Consider the following 22,617-nt stretch of genomic DNA (forward strand, 5'->3'; position numbering starts at 1 on the left):
CATTTTTAAAAAGATCAATCGAGAAACTCCAGCTCTCAAACAGAATAAAGACGTAATTAAGCTAAACGCGTTAAACTAAGACATCGTTTTACAACCGAACCTCTAAATATAATCCTGTGATTACGTACAAAATAAGATTCTTTATTTGGCTTCGTTTCATTTTCTAAAAGTGCTGTTCAACATCACATCTGAAATAACAAAACATGGGCGTGGTGTTCATTTGCCACTGAGAGTATAATCGATATGAAGGGGGAAACCAAACTACTGTTATAAAGTTAGGCGAGCAATGTATGTGAAACTGCTTCTAAAACATTTCGTACGAGGTAAAACAGAAGACACAGGACATGATTAATATTTTAAAGCGACCAGTTTTATTAAAACATAAATTCAGTCTCTCTCCATTTTCCCGATTAATGATTTTACTACGAGGTACAATAAAAGAGATGTTCTCAACCTGTCACATTTGAATATCGTTAAAGGTTGTATTTATTAAAGACAAATAATGATTAAATAGAACTACAAATAGATAAATAATAATTAAAGAAACTTCTGTTTCCTACTCATGATATCCTGAGAATAAAGCCTATTTTATAAAGACTATTATCTTCTGTTCCACTACAGCTGAGTAGATAAAAATGTAGGACTTGAAAGGAAAATTCACTACTGGTTAGTTTAAACATCTGTAAAGAGTAGGCACGAACATGTTTGGTAACATTTGAGACGTTTCTAGCGAAGTATTTTTTTATTGCTTTAAAGTTTTAAGAATTGATAGCTTGAAATTTCAATAGCTTCTTACTGTCCATAAATATAACAGTTTTTATTTACTGCAATTAATCCATATAGTCTAAAGGGACTTGTTGGTCATCTATTATTTTTATATTTTTGTTTTAGTGTGTCGAAGAAGCAGACCGAGAATTAATGTTTGTTGTTCAGTTTACAAACTGTTTAGTTTTAAGATACTGTAACACCACTTGACACATTATAAACACAATGATAAATGATGGAAATAAACCGTTCATGAGCGTTTTGTTTTTGTAACGATAACTTTTAACACGACGAACTCATTAAAGGAAGGCATCATTACACTTTTGGTTCTGTTTTTAATTAATTATAAGTGTAAAACAGTCCTGTTTCCTAATTAACAGTGTAACGAATGTTCAAGTCTTCTCCTAAACACCGTAGTAACGAGAAATAAAACAGTCACTGTTTTCAAGTTATGCTGTCCTCGCACGGCTCTCCCAGTTTCAACTGCAAAAGAAGTTATAATTATGAAACATACACATACTGGTTAGATAATGTATTGTTATATCAGTTCGACTCACAGTTACGCGAACTGAAAGGACCTCAAGTTGTATTATACACTCAAACACCTGTTTTCCTGGTTATTGTCTATATAGTGTTTACAAATCAAACCCAGAAATTCCACTTGCAAGTATAAAGATTCCTGTGGAAGACGGTACTTCATCAGTTCACATTATTCAATTATCTGTAGTCCAATGTTTAATATTTGGTTTAACGTATGATTTCTGGCCTTAAATAATAACAGTGTAAACATAGATAGTTTGTTTGTTTTTGAATTTCGCACAAAGTTACTCGAGGGCTATCTGTGCTAGCCGTCCCTAATTTAGCAGTGTGAGACTAGAGGGAAGGCAGCTAGTCATCACCACCCACCGCCAACTCTTAGGCTACTCTTTTACCAACGAATAGTTACATTATAACGCCCGCACGGCTGAAAGAGCGAGCATATTTGGCGCCAAACACAGATAGACTTGCGTTTATTAGCTTAATAGTTAAACGTAAATAGATATTTAGCAACTGCAAACATTAACAAATAATGAAATTACTGCATTAAAACTGAAATAATAAGAAAAGGGTACTGTTAGCACTGAATTTGTATATATTTATTTTCTCTTAAATTTTTTTGTATCTTGTTAGACATCAAGAAAAAACTTTATTTAATCTTTGGATCTAAATATTTAAAACATCAAATAGAATATTGGCTATTACTTGGGAATTGTACTTTGTGTTTTCCTCATAACTATTGAATGAAAATATTGTTTATCTGTACCAACAACGAGTTATTGTGACACTCTTAATGTATTTAATTTGTTTCCAATTTTTATCATGAATGTCTAAACAGTGTACGTTTTTATAAGAAGAAACTGGTGGCCAATGTCACATGACTTTTATTGAAAGCCCAAATCTTCCATGTTTTCGTCTGGGTGAATACACTGTTAGTAATATTGTTGAAACATCGATATATTGAAGACCCAAATCTTCCATGTTTTCGTCTGGATGAATACACTGTTAGTAATATTGTTGAAATATCGATATATTGAAGACCCAAATCTTCCATGTTTTCGTCTGGGTGAATACACTGTTAGTAATATTGTTGAAACATCGATATATTGAAGACCCAAATCTTCCATGTTTTCGTCTGGGTGAATACACTGTTAGTAATATTGTTGAAACATCGATATATTGAAGACCCAAATCTTCCATGTTTTCGTCTGGGTGAATACACTGTTAGTAATATTGTTGAAACATCGATATATTGAAGACCCAAATCTTCCATGTTTTCGTCTGGGTGAATACACTGTTAGTAATATTGTTGAAACATCGATATATTGAAGACCCAAATCTTCCATGTTTTCGTCTGGGTGAATACACTGTTAGTAATATTGTTGAAACATCGATATATTGAAGACCCAAATCTTCCATGTTTTCGTCTGGGTGAAGACACTGTTAGTAATATTGTTGAAACATCGATATATTGAAGACCCAAATCTTCCATGTTTTCGTCTGGGTGAATACACTGTTAGTAATATTGTTGAAACATCGATATATTGAAGACCCAAATCTTCCATGTTTTCGTCTGGGTGAAGACACTGTTAGTAATATTGTTGAAACATCGATATATTGAAGACCCAAATCTTCCATGTTTTCGTCTGGGTGAATACACTGTTAGTAATATTGTTGAAACATCGATAAATTTATTCCATGAAATTATATTTATCGATTCGTAATCTGGAAGAAAACCAAACATGTTCGATCTTTCAGTCGTGGGGACGTTGCTCTGCAACAATCACTTTCACTTTTCGTCAGCACGGAGTAGCTCAAGATATTTTTTGGTAGGTGGCGTTGTATACGTACCTTCCGTCTACTTAATTATTTCTAAATTAGAGACGGTTAATGGTAATAGTCCTCGAATTCCTTTGAATAAAGTTCAACAAAACAACAGTATATATTTGAAAAGTTTTACTTGTTACTTGTTTTTTGTTACTTGTTTCTTATTACTTATTTTTTACATGTTACTTGCTTTTTGTTACATATTACTTGTCATTTGTTACATGTTTCTCGTCACTTGTTACGAGTTACCTGTTAATTGTTTTTGTTACTTGTTACATGCTACATGTTAGTTGTTATTTGTTTTTTGTTACATATAACTTGTCATTTGTTACTTGTTTTTATTCACTTGTAACGAGTTACTTTTTACTTGTTTTTCGTTACTTGTTTCTTCTTACTACTTTTTGTTAAATGTTAGTTGTTATTTGTTTTTGTTAATTGTTACATGTTAGTTGTTACTTGTTTTTTGTTACTTGTTACATGTTAGTTGTTATTTGTTTTTTGTTATTTGTTACATGTTAGTTGTTATTTGTTTTTTGTTACATGTTACATGTTAGTTGTTATTTGTTTTCGTTACTTGTTTGTTGTTACTTGTTACATGTTAGTTGTTATTTGTTTTTTGTTATTTGTTACATGTTAGTTGTTATTTGTTTTTTGTTAAATGTTACATGTTAGTTGTTATTTGTTTTTGTTACTTGTTTGTTGTTACTTGTTACATGTTAGTTGTTACTTGTTACATGTTAGTTGTCACTTGTTTTTCGTAAGTTGTTAATTGTTTTTGTTACTTGTTACATGTTAGTTGTTACTTGTTTTGTTACTTGTTACATGTTAGTTGTTACTTGTTTTTCGTTACTTGTTACATGTTAGTTGTTATTTGTTTTTGTCACTTGTTACATGTCAGTTGTTACTTGTTTTTTTACTTGTTACATGTTAGTTGTTATTTGTTTTTGTTACTTGTTTGTTGTTACTTGTTACATGTTAGTTGTCACTTGTTTTTTGTGAGTTGTTAATTGTTTTTGTTACTTGTTACATGTTAGTTGTTACTTGTTTTGTTACTTGTTACATGTTAGTTGTTACTTGTTTTGTTACTTGTTACATGTTAGTTGTTAGTTGTTTTTTGTTACTTGTCACATGTTAGTTGTTACTTGTTTTTTGTAAGTTGTTAATTGTTTTTGTTACTTGTTACATGTTAGTTGTTACTTGTTTTGTTACATGTTAGTTGTTATTTGTTTTTGTCACTTGTTACATGTCAGTTGTTACTTGTTTTTTTACTTGTTACATGTTAGTTGTTATTTGTTTTTGTTACTTCTTACATGCTAGTTGTTATTTGTTTTTCGTTACTTGTTACATGTTAGTTGTTATTTGTTTTTGTTACTTGTTACATGTTAGTTGTTATTTGTTTTTTGTAACTTGTTACATGTTAGTTGTTATTTATTTTTGTTACTTGTTACATGCTAGTTGTTATTTGTTTTTCGTTACTTGTTACATGTTAGTTGTTATTTGTTTTTGTTACTTGTTACATGTTAGTTGTTATTTGTTTTTTGTTACTTCTTACATGTTAGTTGTTATTTGTTTTTTTGTTACTTGTTACATGTTAGTTGTTATTTTTTTTGTTAATTGTTACATGTTAGTTGTTACTTGTTTTTTGTTACTTGTTACATGTTAGTTGTTATTTGTTTTGTTACTTGTTACATGTTAGTTGTTGTTACTTGTTTTTCGTTACTTGTTACATGTTAGTTGTTACTTGTTTTTTGTTACTTGTTACATGTTAGTTGTTATTTGTTTTTTGTTACTTGTTACATGTTAGTTGTTATTTGTTTTTTGTTACTTGTTACATGTTAGTTGTTATTTGTTTTTGTTACTTGTTTGTTGTTACTTGTTACATGTTAGTTGTTTTTTGTTTATTGTTACTTGTTACATGTTAGTTGTCACTTGTTTTTTGTAAGTTGTTAATTGTTTTTGTTACTTGTTACATGTTAGTTGTTACTTGTTTTGTTACTTGTTACATGTTAGTTGTTACTTGTTTTTTTTTACTTGTTACATGTTAGTTGTTACTTGTTTTTTGTTACTTGTTACATGTTAGTTGTTACTTGTTTTTCGTTACTTGTTACATGTCAGTTGTTACTTGTTTTTTTACTTGTTACATGTTAGTTGTTTTTTGTTTATTGTTACTTGTTACATGTTAGTTGTCACTTGTTTTTTGTAAGTTGTTAATTGTTTTTGTTACTTGTTACATGTTAGTTGTTACTTGTTTTGTTACTTGTTACATGTTAGTTGTTATTTGTTTTTTGTTACTTGTTACATGTTAGTTGTTACTTGTTTTTTGTAAGTTGTTAATTGTTTTTGTTACTTGTTACTTGTTTTGTTACATGTTAGTTGTTATTTGTTTTTGTCACTTGTTACATGTCAGTTGTTACTTGTTTTTTTACTTGTTACATGTTAGTTGTTATTTGTTTTTGTCACTTGTTACATGTCAGTTGTTACTTGTTTTTTACTTGTTACATGTTAGTTGTTATTTGTTTTTGTTACTTGTTACATGCTAGTTGTTATTTGTTTTTCGTTACTTGTTTCATGTTAGTTGTTATTTGTTTTTGTTAATTGTTACATGTTAGTTGTTAGTTGTTTTTTGTTACTTGTTACATGTTAGTTGTTATTTGTTTTTCGTTACTTGTTACATGTTAGTTGTTATTTGTTTTCGTTACTTGTCACATGTTACTTGTTAATTGTTTTTGTTACTTGTTTCTTCTTCTTTTTGTTACATGTTAGTTTTTATTTGTTTTTTTGTTACTTGTTACATGTTAGTTGTTATTTGTTTTTTGTTACTTGTTACATGTTAGTTGTTACTTGTTTTTTGTTACTTGTTACATGTTAGTTGTTATTTGTTTTTCGTTACTTGTTACATGTTAGTTGTTTATTTTTTTTTGTTACTTGTTACATGTTAGTTGTTAGTTGTTTTGTTGTTACTTGTTTGTTGTTACTTGTTTACATGTTAGTTGTTATTTGTTTATTGTTACTTGTTACATGTTAGTTGTCACTTTTTTTTTTGTAAGTTGTTAATTGTTTTGTTACTTGTTACATGTTAGTTGTTACTTGTTTTGTTACTTGTTACATGTTAGTTGTTACTTATTTTTTTGTTACTTGTTACATGTTAGTTGTTACTTGTTTTTTGTTACTTGTTACATGTTAGTTGTTACTTGTTTTTTTCGTTACTTGTTACATGTTAGTTGTTATTTGTTTTTGTCACTTGTTACATGTCAGTTGTTAGTTGTTTTTTTACTTGTTACATGTTAGTTGTTATTTGTTTTTCGTTTCTTGTTACATGTTAGTTGTTATTTGTTTTTCGTTACTTGTCACATGGTACTTTTTAATTGTTTTTGTTACTTGTTTCTTCTTACTTCTTTTTGTTAGATGTTAGTTGTTATTTGTTTTTTGTTAATTGTTACATGTTAGTTGTTACTTGTTTTTGTTACTTGTTACATGTTAGTTGTTACTTGTTTTTTGTTACTTGTTACATGTTAGTTGTTATTTGATTTTTGTTACTTGTTACATGTTAGTTGTTATTTGTTTTTTGTTACTTGTTACATGTTAGTTGTTATTTGTTTTTGTTACTTGTTTGTTATTAATTCTTACATGTTAGTTGTCACATGTTTTTTATAAGTTGTTAATTGTTTTTGTTACTTGTTACATGTTAGTTGTTACTTGTTTTGTTACTTGTTACATGTTAGTTGTTACTTGTTTTTTGTTACTTGTTACATGTTAGTTGTTACTTGTTTTTCGTTACTTGTTACATGTTAGTTGTTATTTGTTTTTGTCACTTGTTACATGTCAGTTGTTACTTGTTTTGTGAGTTGTTACATGTTAGTTGTTACTTGTTTTGTTACTTGTTACATGTTAGTTGTTATTTGTTTTTTGTTACTTGTCACATGTTAGTTGTTACTTGTTTTTTGTAAGTTGTTAATTGTTTTTGTTACTTGTTACATGTTAGTTGTTACTTGTTTTGTTACATGTTAGTTGTTATTTGTTTTTGTCACTTGTTACATGTCAGTTGTTACTTGTTTTTTTTTACTTACATGTTACATGTTAGTTGTTATTTGTTTTTGTTACTTCTTACATGCTAGTTGTTATTTGTTTTTCGTTACTTGTTACATGTTAGTTGTTATTTGTTTTTGTTACTTGTTACATGTTAGTTGTTATTTGTTTTTTATTACTTGTTACATGTTAGTTGTTATTTGTTTTTGTTACTTGTTACATGCTAGTTGTTATTTGTTTTTCGTTACTTGTTACATGTTAGTTGTTATTTGTTTTTGTTACTTGTTACATGTTAGTTGTTATTTGTTTTTTGTTACTTCTTACATGTTAGTTGTTATTTGTTTTTTGTTACTTGTTACATGTTAGTTGTTATTTGTTTTTTGTTAATTGTTACATGTTAGTTGTTACTTGTTTTTGTTACTTGTTACATGTTAGTTGTTATTTGTTTTTTGTTACTTGTTACATGTTAGTTGTTACTTGTTTTTCGTTACTTGTTACATGTTAGTTGTTATTGTTTTTTTGTTACTTGTTACATGTTAGTTGTTATTTGTTTTTTGTTACTTGTTACATGTTAGTTGTTATTTGTTTTTTTGTTACTTGTTACATGTTAGTTGTTATTTGTTTTGTTACTTGTTTGTTGTTACTTGTTACATGTTAGTTGTTTTTGTTTTATTGTTACTTGTTACATGTTAGTTGTCACTTGTTTTTTGTAAGTTGTTAATTGTTTTTGTTACTTGTTACATGTTAGTTGTTACTTGTTTTGTTACTTGTTACATGTTAGTTGTTACTTGTTTTTTTTTTACTTGTTACATGTTAGTTGTTATTTGTTACATGTTAGTTTGTTACTTGTTTTTTCGTTACTTGTTACATGTCAGTTGTTACTTTTGTTTTTTTACTTGTTACATGTTAGTTTGTTTTTTTGTTTATTGTTACTTGTTACATGTTAGTTGTCACTTGTTTTTTTTGTAAGTTGTTAATTGTTTTTTGTTACTTGTTACATGTTAGTTGTTACTTGTTTTGTTACTTGTTACATGTTAGTTGTTATTTGTTTTTGTTACTTGTTACATGTTAGTTGTTATTTGTTTTTTGTTACTTGTTACATGTTAGTTGTTACTTGTTTTTTGTTACTTGTTACATGTTAGTTGTTATTTGTTTTTTGTTACTTGTTACATGTTAGTTGTTATTTGTTTTTTGTTACTTGTTACATGTTAGTTGTTAGTTGTTTTTGTTACTTGTTTGTTGTTACTTGTTACATGTTAGTTGTTATTTGTTTATTGTTACTTGTTACATGTTAGTTGTCACTTGTTTTTTGTAAGTTGTTAATTGTTTTTGTTACTTGTTACATGTTAGTTGTTACTTGTTTTGTTACTTGTTACATGTTAGTTGTTACTTGTTTTTGTTACTTGTTACATGTTAGTTGTTACTTGTTTTTTGTTACTTGTTACATGTTAGTTGTTACTTGTTTTTTCGTTACTTGTTACATGTTAGTTGTTATTTGTTTTGTCACTTGTTACATGTCAGTTGTTAGTTGTTTTTTTACTTGTTACATGTTAGTTGTTATTTGTTTTTCGTTACTTGTTACATGTTAGTTGTTATTTGTTTTCGTTACTTGTCACATGGTACTTTTTTAATTGTTTTTGTTTATTTATTTCTTCTTACTTCTTCTTTTGTTAGATGTTAGTTGTTATTTTGTTTTTGTTAATTGTTACATGTTAGTTGTTACTTGTTTTTTGTTACTTGTTACATGTTAGTTGTTACTTGTTACATGTTAGTTGTTATTTGTTTTTTTGTTACTTGTTACATGTTAGTTGTTATTTGTTTTTTTGTTACTTGTTACATGTTAGTTGTTATTTGTTTTGTTACTTGTTTGTTATTAATTGTTACATGTTACTTGTTATTTGTTTATTGTTGTTACATGTTACATTGTTTGTTGTCACTTGTTTTTTGTAAGTTGTTAATTGTTTTGTTACTTGTTACATGTTAGTTGTTACTTGTTTTGTTACTTGTTACATGTTAGTTGTTACTTGTTTTTGTTACTTGTTACATGTTAGTTGTTACTTGTTTTTTCGTTACTTGTTACATGTTAGTTGTTATTTGTTTTTTGTCACTTGTTACATGTCAGTTGTTACTTGTTTTTTTACTTGTTACTTGTTTGTTGTTACTTGTTTTTGTTACTTATTTTTGTTGTTACTTGTTACACGTTAGTTGTTACTTGTTACATGTTAGTTGTCACTTGTTTTTTGTAAGTTGTTAATTGTTTTTGTTACTTGTTACATGTTAGTTGTTACTTGTTTTGTTACTTGTTACATGATAGTTGTTATTTTTTTTTGTTACTTGTTACATGTTAGTTGTTACTTTTTTTGTGTGTTGTTAATTGTTTTTTTGTTACTTGTTACATGTTAGTTGTTACTTGTTTTGTTACTTGTTACATGTTAGTTGTTATTTGTTTTTTGTTACTTGTTACATGTTAGTTGTTACTTGTTTTTTGTAAGTTGTTAATTGTTTTTGTTACTTGTTACTTGTTTTGTTACATGTTAGTTGTTAGTTGTTTTTGTCATTTGTTACATGTCAGTTGTTACTTGTTTTTTTACTTGTTACATGTTAGTTGTTATGTTTTTTTGTCAACTTGTTACATGTCAGTTGTTACTTGTTTTTTTTTACTTGTTACATGTTAGTTGTTATTTCTTTTTGTTACTTGTTACATGTTAGTTGTTACTTGTTTTTGTTACTTGTTACATGTTAGTTGTTATTTGTTTTTTGTTACTTGTTACATGTTAGTTGTTATTTGTTTTTTGTTACTTGTTACATGTTAGTTGTTATTTGTTTTTGTTACTTGTTTGTTGTTACTTGTTACATGTTAGTTGTTTTTTGTTTATTGTTACTTGTTACATGTTAGTTGTCACTTGTTTTTTGTAAGTTGTTAATTGTTTTTGTTACTTGTTACATGTTAGTTGTTACTTGTTTTGTTACTTGTTACATGTTAGTTGTTACTTGTTTTTTTTTTACTTGTTACATGTTAGTTGTTACTTGTTACATGTTAGTTGTTACTTGTTTTTCGTTACTTGTTACATGTCAGTTGTTACTTGTTTTTTTACTTGTTACATGTTAGTTGTTTTTTGTTTATTGTTACTTGTTACATGTTAGTTGTCACTTGTTTTTGTAAGTTGTTAATTGTTTTGTTACTTGTTACATGTTAGTTGTTACTTGTTTTGTTACTTGTTACATGTTAGTTGTTATTTGTTTTTTGTTACTTGTTACATGTTAGTTGTTACTTGTTTTTTGTAAGTTGTTAATTGTTTTTGTTACTTGTTACTTGTTTTGTTACATGTTAGTTGTTATTTGTTTTTGTCACTTGTTACATGTCAGTTGTTACTTGTTTTTTTACTTGTTACATGTTAGTTGTTATTTGTTTTTGTCACTTGTTACATGTCAGTTGTTACTTGTTTTTTTACTTGTTACATGTTAGTTGTTATTTGTTTTTTGTTACTTGTTACATGTTAGTTGTTATTTGTTTTTCGTTACTTGTTACATGTTAGTTGTTATTTGTTTTGTTAATTGTTACATGTTAGTTGTTATTTGTTTTTTTTGTTACTTGTTACATGTTAGTTGTTATTTGTTTTTTTGTTACTTGTTACATGTTAGTTGTTATTTGTTTTTCGTTACTTGTCACATGTTACTTGTTAATTGTTTTTTTTGTTTGTTGTTTCTTCTTCTTTTTGTTACATGTTAGTTTTTATTTGTTTTTTTGTTACTTGTTACATGTTAGTTGTTATTTGTTTTTTGTTACTTGTTACATGTTAGTTGTTACTTGTTTTTTGTTACTTGTTACATGTTAGTTGTTATTTGTTTTTCGTTACTTGTTACATGTTAGTTGTTATTTGTTTTTTTGTTACTTGTTACATGTTAGTTGTTAGTTGTTTTTGTTACTTGTTTGTTGTTACTTGTTACATGTTAGTTGTTATTTGTTTATTGTTACTTGTTACATGTTAGTTGTCACTTGTTTTTTGTAAGTTGTTAATTGTTTTTGTTACTTGTTACATGTTAGTTGTTACTTGTTTTGTTACTTGTTACATGTTAGTTGTTACTTGTTTTTTTGTTACTTGTTACATGTTAGTTGTTACTTGTTTTTGTTACTTGTTACATGTTAGTTGTTACTTGTTTTTCGTTACTTGTTACATGTTAGTTGTTATTTGTTTTTGTCACTTGTTACATGTCAGTTGTTAGTTGTTTTTTTACTTGTTACATGTTAGTTGTTATTTGTTTTTCGTTACTTGTTACATGTTAGTTGTTATTTGTTTTTCGTTACTTGTCACATGGTACTTTTTAATTGTTTTTGTTACTTATTTCTTCTTACTTCTTTTTGTTAGATGTTAGTTGTTATTTGTTTTTTGTTAATTGTTACATGTTAGTTGTTACTTGTTTTTGTTACTTGTTACATGTTAGTTGTTACTTGTTACATGTTAGTTGTTATTTGTTTTTTGTTACTTGTTACATGTTAGTTGTTATTTGTTTTTTGTTACTTGTTACATGTTAGTTGTTATTTGTTTTTGTTACTTGTTTGTTATTAATTGTTACATGTTACTTGTTATTTGTTTATTGTTACATGTTACATGTTAGTTGTCACTTGTTTTTTGTAAGTTGTTAATTGTTTTTGTTACTTGTTACATGTTAGTTGTTACTTGTTTTGTTACTTGTTACATGTTAGTTGTTACTTGTTTTTTGTTACTTGTTACATGTTAGTTGTTACTTGTTTTTCGTTACTTGTTACATGTTAGTTGTTATTTGTTTTTGTCACTTGTTACATGTCAGTTGTTACTTGTTTTTTACTTGTTACTTGTTTGTTGTTACTTGTTTTTGTTACTTGTTTGTTGTTACTTGTTACACGTTAGTTGTTACTTGTTACATGTTAGTTGTCACTTGTTTTTTGTAAGTTTTTATTGTTTTTGTTACTTGTTACATGTTAGTTGTTACTTGTTTTGTTACTTGTTACATGATAGTTGTTATTTGTTTTTTGTTACTTGTTACATGTTAGTTGTTACTTGTTTTTTGTAAGTTGTTAATTGTTTTTGTTACTTGTTACATGTTAGTTGTTACTTGTTTTGTTACTTGTTACATGTTAGTTGTTATTTGTTTTTTGTTACTTGTTACATGTTAGTTGTTACTTGTTTTTTGTAAGTTGTTAATTGTTTTTGTTACTTGTTACTTGTTTTGTTACATGTTAGTTGTTAGTTGTTTTTGTCATTTGTTACATGTCAGTTGTTACTTGTTTTTTTACTTGTTACATGTTAGTTGTTATTTGTTTTTGTCACTTGTTACATGTCAGTTGTTACTTGTTTTTTACTTGTTACATGTTAGTTGTTATTTGTTTTTCGTTACTTCTTACATGTTAGTTGTTATTTGTTTTTTGTTACTTGTTACATGTTAGTTGTTATTTGTTTTTTGTTAATTGTTACATGTTAGTTGTTACTTGTTTTTTTTACTTGTTACATGTTAGTTGTTACTTGTTTTTTGTTACTTGTTACATGTTAGTTGTTACTTGTTTTTCGTTACTTGTTACATGTCAGTTGTTACTTGTTTTTTTACTTGTTACATGTTAGTTGTTTTTTGTTTATTGTTACTTGTTACATGTTAGTTGTCACTTGTTTTTTGTAAGTTGTTAATTGTTTTTGTTACTTGTTACATGTTAGTTGTTACTTGTTTTGTTACTTGTTACATGTTAGTTGTTATTTGTTTTTGTTACTTGTTACATGTTAGTTGTTACTTGTTTTTTGTAAGTTGTTAATTGTTTTTGTTACTTGTTACTTGTTTTGTTACATGTTAGTTGTTATTTGTTTTTGTCACTTGTTACATGTCAGTTGTTACTTGTTTTTTTACTTGTTACATGTTAGTTGTTATTTGTTTTTGTCACTTGTTACATGTCAGTTGTTACTTGTTTTTTTACTTGTTACATGTTAGTTGTTATTTGTTTTTGTTACTTGTTACATGCTAGTTGTTATTTGTTTTTCGTTACTTGTTACATGTTAGTTGTTATTTGTTTTTGTTAATTGTTACATGTTAGTTGTTATTTGTTTTTTGTTACTTGTTACATGTTAGTTGTTATTTGTTTTTCGTTACTTGTTACATGTTAGTTGTTATTTGTTTTTCGTTACTTGTCACATGTTACTTGTTAATTGTTTTTGTTACTTGTTTCTTCTTCTTTTTGTTACATGTTAGTTTTTATTTGTTTTTTTGTTACTTGTTACATGTTAGTTGTTATTTGTTACTTGTTACATGTTAGTTGTTACTTGTTTTTTGTTACTTGTTACATGTTAGTTGTTATTTGTTTTTCGTTACTTGTTACATGTTAGTTGTTATTTGTTTTTTGTTACTTGTTACACGTTAGTTGTTAGTTGTTTTTGTTACTTGTTTGTTGTTACTTGTTACATGTTAGTTGTTATTTGTTTATTGTTACTTGTTACATGTTAGTTGTTACTTGTTTTTTGTAAGTTGTTAATTGTTTTTGTTACTTGTTACATGTTAGTTGTTACTTGTTTTGTTACTTGTTACATGTTAGTTGTTACTTGTTTTTTGTTACTTGTTACATGTTAGTTGTTACTTGTTTTTTGTTACTTGTTACATGTTAGTTGTTACTTGTTTTTCGTTACTTGTTACATGTTAGTTGTTATTTGTTTTTGTCACTTGTTACATGTCAGTTGTTAGTTGTTTTTTTACTTGTTACATGTTAGTTGTTATTTGTTTTTCGTTACTTGTTACATGTTAGTTGTTATTTGTTTTCGTTACTTGTCACATGGTATTTTTTTTAATTGTTTTTTGTTATTTATTTCTTGTTACTTTTTTGTTACATGTTAGTTGTTATTTGTTTTTTGTTAATTGTTACATGTTAGTTGTTACTTGTTTTGTTACTTGTTACATGTTAGTTGTTACTTGTTACATGTTAGTTGTTATTTGTTTTTTGTTACTTGTTACATGTTAGTTGTTATTTGTTTTTTGTTACTTGTTACATGTTAGTTGTTATTTGTTTTTGTTACTTGTTTGTTATTAATTGTTACATGTTACTTGTTATTTGTTTATTGTTTACATGTTACATGTTAGTTAATCACTTGTTTTTTGTAAGTTGTTAATTGTTTTGTTACTTGTTACATGTTAGTTGTTACTTGTTTTGTTACTTGTTACATGTTAGTTGTTACTGTTTTTTGTTACTTGTTACATGTTAGTTGTTACTTGTTTTCGTTACTTGTTACATGTTAGTTGTTATTTGTTTTTGTCACTTGTTACATGTCAGTTGTTACTTGTTTTTTACTTGTTACTTGTTTTTGTTACTTGTTTGTTGTTACTTGTTACACGTTAGTTGTTACTTGTTACATGTTAGTTGTCACTTGTTTTTTGTAAGTTGTTAATTGTTTTTGTTACTTGTTACATGTTAGTTGTTACTTGTTTTGTTACTTGTTACATGTTAGTTGTTATTTGTTTTTTGTTACTTGTTACATGTTAGTTGTTACTTGTTTTTGTAAGTTGTTAATTGTTTTTGTTACTTGTTACATGTTAGTTGTTACTTGTTTTGTTACTTGTTACATGTTAGTTGTTATTTGTTTTTTTTGTTACTTGTTACATGTTAGTTGTTACTTGTTTTTTTGTAAGTTGTTAATTGTTTTGTTACTTGTTACTTGTTTTGTTTATGTTAGTTGTTAGTTGTTTTTGTCACTTGTTACATGTCAGTTGTTACTTGTTTTTTTACTTGTTACATGTTAGTTGTTATTTGTTTTTGTCACTTGTTACATGTCAGTTGTTACTTGTTTTTTACTTACTTGTTACATGTTAGTTGTTATTTGTTTTGTTACTTGTTACATGTTAGTTGTTATTGTTTTTTCGTTACTTCTTACATGTTAGTTGTTATTTGTTTTGTTACTTGTTACATGTTAGTTGTTATTTGTTTTTGTTAATTGTTACATGTTAGTTGTTACTTGTTTTTTGTTACTTGTTACATGTTAGTTGTTTTTTTGTTTATTGTTACTTGTCATACATGTTAGTTGTCACTTGTTTTTGTAAGTTGTTAATTGTTTTTTGTTACTTGTTACATGTTAGTTGTTTTTGTTTTTGTTACTTGTTACATGTTAGTTGTTACTTTTTTTTTACTTGTTACATGTTAGTTGTTACTTGTTTTTTTGTTAATTGTTACATGTTAGTTGTTACTTGTTTTTCGTTACTTGTTACGTATGTCAGTTGTTACTTATTTTTTTACTTGTTACATGTTAGTTGTTTTTGTTTTTTGTTACTTGTTACATGTTAGTTGTTCACTTTTTTTTTGTAAGTTGTTAATTGTTTTTTGTTACTTGTTACATGTTAGTTGTTACTTGTTTTGTTACTTGTTACATGTTAGTTGTTATTTGTTTTTTGTTACTTGTTACATGTTAGTTGTCACTTGTTTTTTGTAAGTTGTTAATTGTTTTTGTTACTTGTTACATGTTAGTTGTTACTTGTTTTGTTACTTGTTACATGTTGGTTGTTACTTGTTTTTTGTTACTTGTTACATGTTAGTTGTTACTTGTTTTTGTTACTTGTTACATGTTAGTTGTTACTTGTTTTTCGTTACTTGTTACATGTTAGTTGTTATTTGTTTTTTGTCACTTGTTACATGTTAGTTGTTAGTTGTTTTTTTACTTGTTACATGTTAGTTGTTATTTGTTTTTCGTTACTTGTTACATGTTAGTTGTTATTTGTTTTTCGTTACTTGTCACATGGTACTTTTTAATTGTTTTTGTTACTTATTTCTTCTTACTTCTTTTTGTTAGATGTTAGTTGTTATTTGTTTTTTGTTAATTGTTACATGTTAGTTGTTACTTGTTTTTGTTACTTGTTACATGTTAGTTGTTACTTGTTACATGTTAGTTGTTATTTGTTTTTTGTTACTTGTTACATGTTAGTTGTTATTTGTTTTTTTTGTTACTTGTTACATGTTAGTTGTTATTTGTTTTTTTGTAAGTTGTTAATTGTTTGTTGTTGTTGTTACTTGTTTTTGTTAGTTGTTAGTTTGTTAGTTGTTTTGTCACTTGTTACATGTTAGTTGTTACTTGTTTTTTACTTGTTACATGTTAGTTGTTATTTGTTTTGTTACTTGTTACATGTCAGTTGTTACTTGTTTTTTTACTTGTTACATGTTAGTTGTTATTTGTTTTTGTTACTTGTTACATGTTAGTTGTTATTTGTTTTTCGTTACTTCTTACATGTTAGTTGTTATTTGTTTTTTGTTACTTGTTACATGTTAGTTGTTATTTGTTTTTTGTTAATTGTTACATGTTAGTTGTTACTTGTTTGTTGTTACTTGTTACATGTTAGTTGTTTTTTGTTTATTGTTACTTGTTACATGTTAGTTGTCACTTGTTTTTTGTAAGTTGTTAATTGTTTTTGTTACTTGTTACATGTTAGTTGTTACTTGTTTTGTTACTTGTTACATGTTAGTTGTTACTTGTTTTTTTTACTTGTTACATGTTAGTTGTTACTTGTTTTTTGTTACTTGTTACATGTTAGTTGTTACTTGTTTTTCGTTACTTGTTACATGTCAGTTGTTACTTGTTTTTTTACTTGTTACATGTTAGTTGTTTTTTGTTTATTGTTACTTGTTACATGTTAGTTGTTACTTGTTACATGTTAGTTGTTATTTGTTTTTTGTTACTTGTTACATGTTAGTTGTCACTTGTTTTTTGTAAGTTGTTAATTGTTTTTGTTACTTGTTACATGTTAGTTGTTACTTGTTTTGTTACTTGTTACATGTTAGTTGTTACTTGTTTTGTTACTTGTTACATGTTAGTTGTTACTTGTTTTTGTTACTTGTTACATGTTAGTTGTTACTTGTTTTCGTTACTTGTTACATGTTAGTTGTTATTTGTTTTTTTGTCACTTGTTACATGTCAGTTGTTAGTTGTTTTTTTTTTACTTGTTACATGTTAGTTGTTATTTGTTTTTCGTTACTTGTTACATGTTAGTTGTTATTTGTTTTCGTTACTTGTCACATGGTAGTTTTTAATTGTTTTGTTTTTTATTTCTTCTTACTTGTTTTTTGTTAGATGTTAGTTGTTATTTGTTTTTTGTTAATTGTTACATGTTAGTTGTTACTTGTTTTTGTTACTTGTTACATGTTAGTTGTTACTTGTTACATGTTAGTTGTTATTTGTTTTTTGTTACTTGTTACATGTTAGTTGTTATTTGTTTTTTGTTACTTGTTACATGTTAGTTGTTATTTGTTTTTTGTTATTTGTTTGTTATTAATTGTTACATGTTAGTTGTTATTTGTTTTGTTGTTACATGTTAGTTGTTACTTGTTTTTTGTTAGTTGTTAATTGTTTTTTTGTTACTTGTTACATGTTAGTTGTTACTTGTTTTTGTTACTTGTTACATGTTAGTTGTTACTTGTTTTTTTGTTACTTGTTACATGTTAGTTGTTACTTGTTTTCGTTACTTGTTACATGTTAGTTGTTATTTGTTTTTTGTCACTTGTTACATGTCAGTTGTTATTTGTTTTTTACTTGTTACTTGTTTGTTGTTACTTGTTTTTGTTACTTGTTTGTTGTTACTTGTTACACGTTAGTTGTTACTTGTTACATGTTAGTTGTCACTTGTTTTTTGTAAGTTGTTAATTGTTTTTGTTACTTGTTACATGTTAGTTGTTACTTGTTTTGTTACTTGTTACATGTTAGTTGTTATTTGTTTTTCGTTACTTGTTACATGTTAGTTGTTATTTGTTTTTGTTACTTGTTACATGTTAGTTGTTATTTGTTGTTTTTTTTGTTACTTGTTACATGTTAGTTGTTATTTGTTTTCGTTACTTGTTACATGTTAGTTGTTATTTGTTTTTTGTTACTTTGTCACATGTTACTTGTTAATTGTTTTGTTACTTGTTTCTTCTTCTTTTTGTTACATGTTAGTTTTTATTTGTTTTTTTGTTACTTGTTACATGTTAGTTGTTATTTGTTTTTTGTTACTTGTTACATGTTAGTTGTTACTTGTTTTTTTGTTACTTGTTACATGTTAGTTGTTATTTGTTTTTGTTACTTGTTACATGTTAGTTGTTATTTGTTTTTTGTTACTTGTTACATGTTAGTTGTTAGTTGTTTTTGTTACTTGTTTGTTGTTACTTGTTACATGTTAGTTGTTATTTGTTTATTGTTACTTGTTACATGTTAGTTGTCACTTGTTTTTTGTAAGTTGTTAATTGTTTTTGTTACTTGTTACATGTTAGTTGTTACTTGTTTTGTTACTTGTTACATGTTAGTTGTTACTTGTTTTTTGTTACTTGTTACATGTTAGTTGTTACTTGTTTTTTGCTACTTGTTACATGTTAGTTGTTACTTGTTTTTCGTTACTTGTTACATGTTAGTTGTTATTTGTTTTTGTCACTTGTTACATGTCAGTTGTTAGTTGTTTTTTTACTTGTTACATGTTAGTTGTTATTTGTTTTTCGTTACTTGTTACATGTTAGTTGTTATTTGTTTTCGTTACTTGTCACATGGTACTTTTTAATTGTTTTTGTTACTTATTTCTTCTTACTTCTTTTTGTTAGATGTTAGTTGTTATTTGTTTTTTGTTAATTGTTACATGTTAGTTGTTACTTGTTTTTGTTACTTGTTACATGTTAGTTGTTACTTGTTACATGTTAGTTGTTATTTTGTTTTTGTTACTTGTTACATGTTAGTTGTTATTTGTTTTTTGTTACTTGTTACATGTTAGTTGTTATTTGTTTTTGTTACTTGTTTGTTATTAATTGTTACATGTTACTTGTTATTTGTTTATTGTTACATGTTACATGTTAGTTGTCACTTGTTTTTTGTAAGTTGTTAATTGTTTTTGTTACTTGTTACATGTTAGTTGTTACTTGTTTTGTTACTTGTTACATGTTAGTTGTTACTTGTTTTTTTTGTTACTTGTTACATGTTAGTTGTTACTTGTTTTTTCGTTACTTGTTACATGTTAGTTGTTATTTGTTTTTTGTCACTTGTTACATGTCAGTTGTTACTTGTTTTACTTGTTACTTGTTTGTTGTTACTTGTTTTTTGTTACTTGTTTGTTGTTACTTGTTACACGTTAGTTGTTACTTGTTACATGTTAGTTGTCACTTGTTTTTTGTAAGTTGTTAATTGTTTTTGTTACTTGTTACATGTTAGTTGTTACTTGTTTTGTTACTTGTTACATGATAGTTGTTATTTGTTTTTTGTTACTTGTTACATGTTAGTTGTTACTTGTTTTTTGTAAGTTGTTAATTGTTTTTGTTACTTGTTACATGTTAGTTGTTACTTGTTTTGTTACTTGTTACATGTTAGTTGTTATTTGTTTTTTGTTACTTGTTACATGTTAGTTGTTACTTGTTTTTGTAAGTTGTTAATTGTTTTTGTTACTTGTTACTTGTTTTGTTACATGTTAGTTGTTAGTTGTTTTTGTCATTTGTTACATGTCAGTTGTTACTTGTTTTTTTACTTGTTACATGTTAGTTGTTATTTGTTTTTGTCACTTGTTACATGTCAGTTGTTACTTGTTTTTTTACTTGTTACATGTTAGTTGTTATTTGTTTTTCGTTACTTGTTACATGTTAGTTGTTATTTGTTTTTTGTTACTTGTTACATGTTAGTTGTTATTTGTTTTTTGTTAATTGTTACATGTTAGTTGTTACTTGTTTTTTTTACTTGTTACATGTTAGTTGTTACTTGTTTTTTGTTACTTGTTACATGTTAGTTGTTACTTGTTTTTCGTTACTTGTTACATGTCAGTTGTTACTTGTTTTTTTACTTGTTACATGTTAGTTGTTTTTTGTTTATTGTTACTTGTTACATGTTAGTTGTCACTTGTTTTTTGTAAGTTGTTAATTGTTTTTGTTACTTGTTACATGTTAGTTGTTACTTGTTTTGTTACTTGTTACATGTTAGTTGTTATTTGTTTTTGTTACTTGTTACATGTTAGTTGTTACTTGTTTTTTGTAAGTTGTTAATTGTTTTTGTTACTTGTTACTTGTTTTGTTACATGTTAGTTGTTATTTGTTTTTGTCACTTGTTACATGTCAGTTGTTACTTGTTTTTTTACTTGTTACATGTTAGTTGTTATTTGTTTTTGTCACTTGTTACATGTCAGTTGTTACTTGTTTTTTACTTGTTACATGTTAGTTGTTATTTGTTTTTGTTACTTGTTACATGCTAGTTGTTATTTGTTTTTCGTTACTTGTTACATGTTAGTTGTTATTTGTTTTTGTTAATTGTTACATGTTAGTTGTTATTTGTTTTTTTTGTTACTTGTTACATGTTAGTTGTTATTTGTTTTTTCGTTACTTGTTACATGTTAGTTGTTATTTGTTTTCGTTACTTGTCACATGTTACTTGTTAATTGTTTTGTTACTTGTTTCTTCTTTTTTTTTGTTACATGTTAGTTTTATTTGTTTTTTGTTACTTGTTACATGTTAGTTGTTATTTGTTACTTGTTACATGTTAGTTGTTACTTGTTTTTTGTTACTTGTTACATGTTAGTTATTTATTGTTTTTGTTACTTGTTACATGTTAGTTGTTATTTGTTTTTTTTGTTACTTGTTACATGTTAGTTGTTAGTTGTTTTTGTTACTTGTTTGTTGTTACTTGTTACATGTTAGTTGTTATTTGTTTATTGTTACTTGTTACATGTTAGTTGTCACTTGTTTTTTGTAAGTTGTTAATTGTTTTTGTTACTTGTTACATGTTAGTTGTTACTTGTTTTGTTACTTGTTACATGTTAGTTGTTACTTGTTTTTTGTTACTTGTTACATGTTAGTTGTTACTTGTTTTTTGTTACTTGTTACATGTTAGTTGTTACTTGTTTTTCGTTACTTGTTACATGTTAGTTGTTATTTGTTTTTGTCACTTGTTACATGTCAGTTGTTAGTTGTTTTTTTACTTGTTACATGTTAGTTGTTATTTGTTTTTCGTTACTTGTTACATGTTAGTTGTTATTTGTTTTTCGTTACTTGTCACATGGTACTTTTTAATTGTTTTTGTTACTTATTTCTTCTTACTTCTTTTTGTTAGATGTTAGTTGTTATTTGTTTTTTGTTAATTGTTACATGTTAGTTGTTACTTGTTTTTGTTACTTGTTACATGTTAGTTGTTACTTGTTACATGTTAGTTGTTATTTGTTTTTTGTTACTTGTTACATGTTAGTTGTTATTTGTTTTTTGTTACTTGTTACATGTTAGTTGTTATTTGTTTTTGTTACTTGTTTGTTATTAATTGTTACATGTTACTTGTTATTTGTTTATTGTTACATGTTACATTGTTAGTTTGTTTTTTTTAAGTTGTTAATTGTTTTTGTTACTTGTTACATGTTAGTTGTTACTTGTTTTGTTACTTGTTACATGTTAGTTGTTACTTGTTTTTTGTTACTTGTTACATGTTAGTTGTTACTTGTTTTTCGTTACTTGTTACATGTTAGTTGTTATTTGTTTTTGTCACTTGTTACATGTCAGTTGTTACTTGTTTTTTACTTGTTACTTGTTTTTGTTACTTGTTTGTTGTTACTTGTTACACGTTAGTTGTTACTTGTTACATGTTAGTTGTCACTTGTTTTTTGTAAGTTGTTAATTGTTTTTGTTACTTGTTACATGTTAGTTGTTACTTGTTTTGTTACTTGTTACATGTTAGTTGTTATTTGTTTTTTGTTACTTGTTACATGTTAGTTGTTACTTGTTTTTTGTAAGTTGTTAATTGTTTTTGTTACTTGTTACATGTTAGTTGTTACTTGTTTTGTTACTTGTTACATGTTAGTTGTTATTTGTTTTTTGTTACTTGTTACATGTTAGTTGTTACTTGTTTTTTGTAAGTTGTTAATTGTTTTTGTTACTTGTTACTTGTTTTGTTACATGTTAGTTGTTAGTTGTTTTTGTCACTTGTTACATGTCAGTTGTTACTTGTTTTTTTACTTGTTACATGTTAGTTGTTATTTGTTTTTTTCACTTGTTACATGTCAGTTGTTACTTGTTTTTTTTACTTGTTACATGTTAGTTGTTATTTGTTTTTGTTACTTGTTACATGTTAGTTGTTATTTGTTTTTCGTTACTTCTTACATGTTAGTTGTTATTTGTTTTTTGTTACTTGTTACATGTTAGTTGTTATTTGTTTTTTGTTAATTGTTACATGTTAGTTGTTACTTGTTTTTGTTACTTGTTACATGTTAGTTGTTTTTTGTTTATTGTTACTTGTTACATGTTAGTTGTCACTTGTTTTTTGTAAGTTGTTAATTGTTTTTGTTACTTGTTACATGTTAGTTGTTACTTGTGTTTTGTTACTTGTTACATGTTAGTTGTTACTTGTTTTTTTTTACTTGTTACATGTTAGTTGTTACTTGTTTTTTGTTAATTGTTACATGTTAGTTGTTACTTGTTTTTCGTTACTTGTTACATGTCAGTTGTTACTTGTTTTTTTACTTGTTACATGTTAGTTGTTTTTTGTTTATTGTTAC

General features: G+C 26.2%; 1 protein-coding gene across 1 annotated transcript in view; it reads right to left on the bottom strand.

Annotated features, from left to right (window-relative positions):
* Nucleotides 1-367: 367 nt before the first annotated feature.
* Nucleotides 368-22,617, bottom strand: part of LOC143233293 (uncharacterized) — a 65,598-nt gene continuing 43,348 nt past the window's right edge. Inside the window, exon 4 of the mRNA XM_076469424.1 lies at nucleotides 368-1,248. Within this exon, the coding sequence (XP_076325539.1) occupies nucleotides 1,139-1,248 (110 nt within the window). The 3' untranslated portion in view covers nucleotides 368-1,138. The remainder of the gene's footprint in view (nucleotides 1,249-22,617) is intronic.

This window comes from Tachypleus tridentatus, chromosome 12, assembly GCF_004210375.1.
Source record: "Tachypleus tridentatus isolate NWPU-2018 chromosome 12, ASM421037v1, whole genome shotgun sequence".
NCBI lineage: Eukaryota > Metazoa > Arthropoda > Merostomata > Xiphosura > Limulidae > Tachypleus > Tachypleus tridentatus.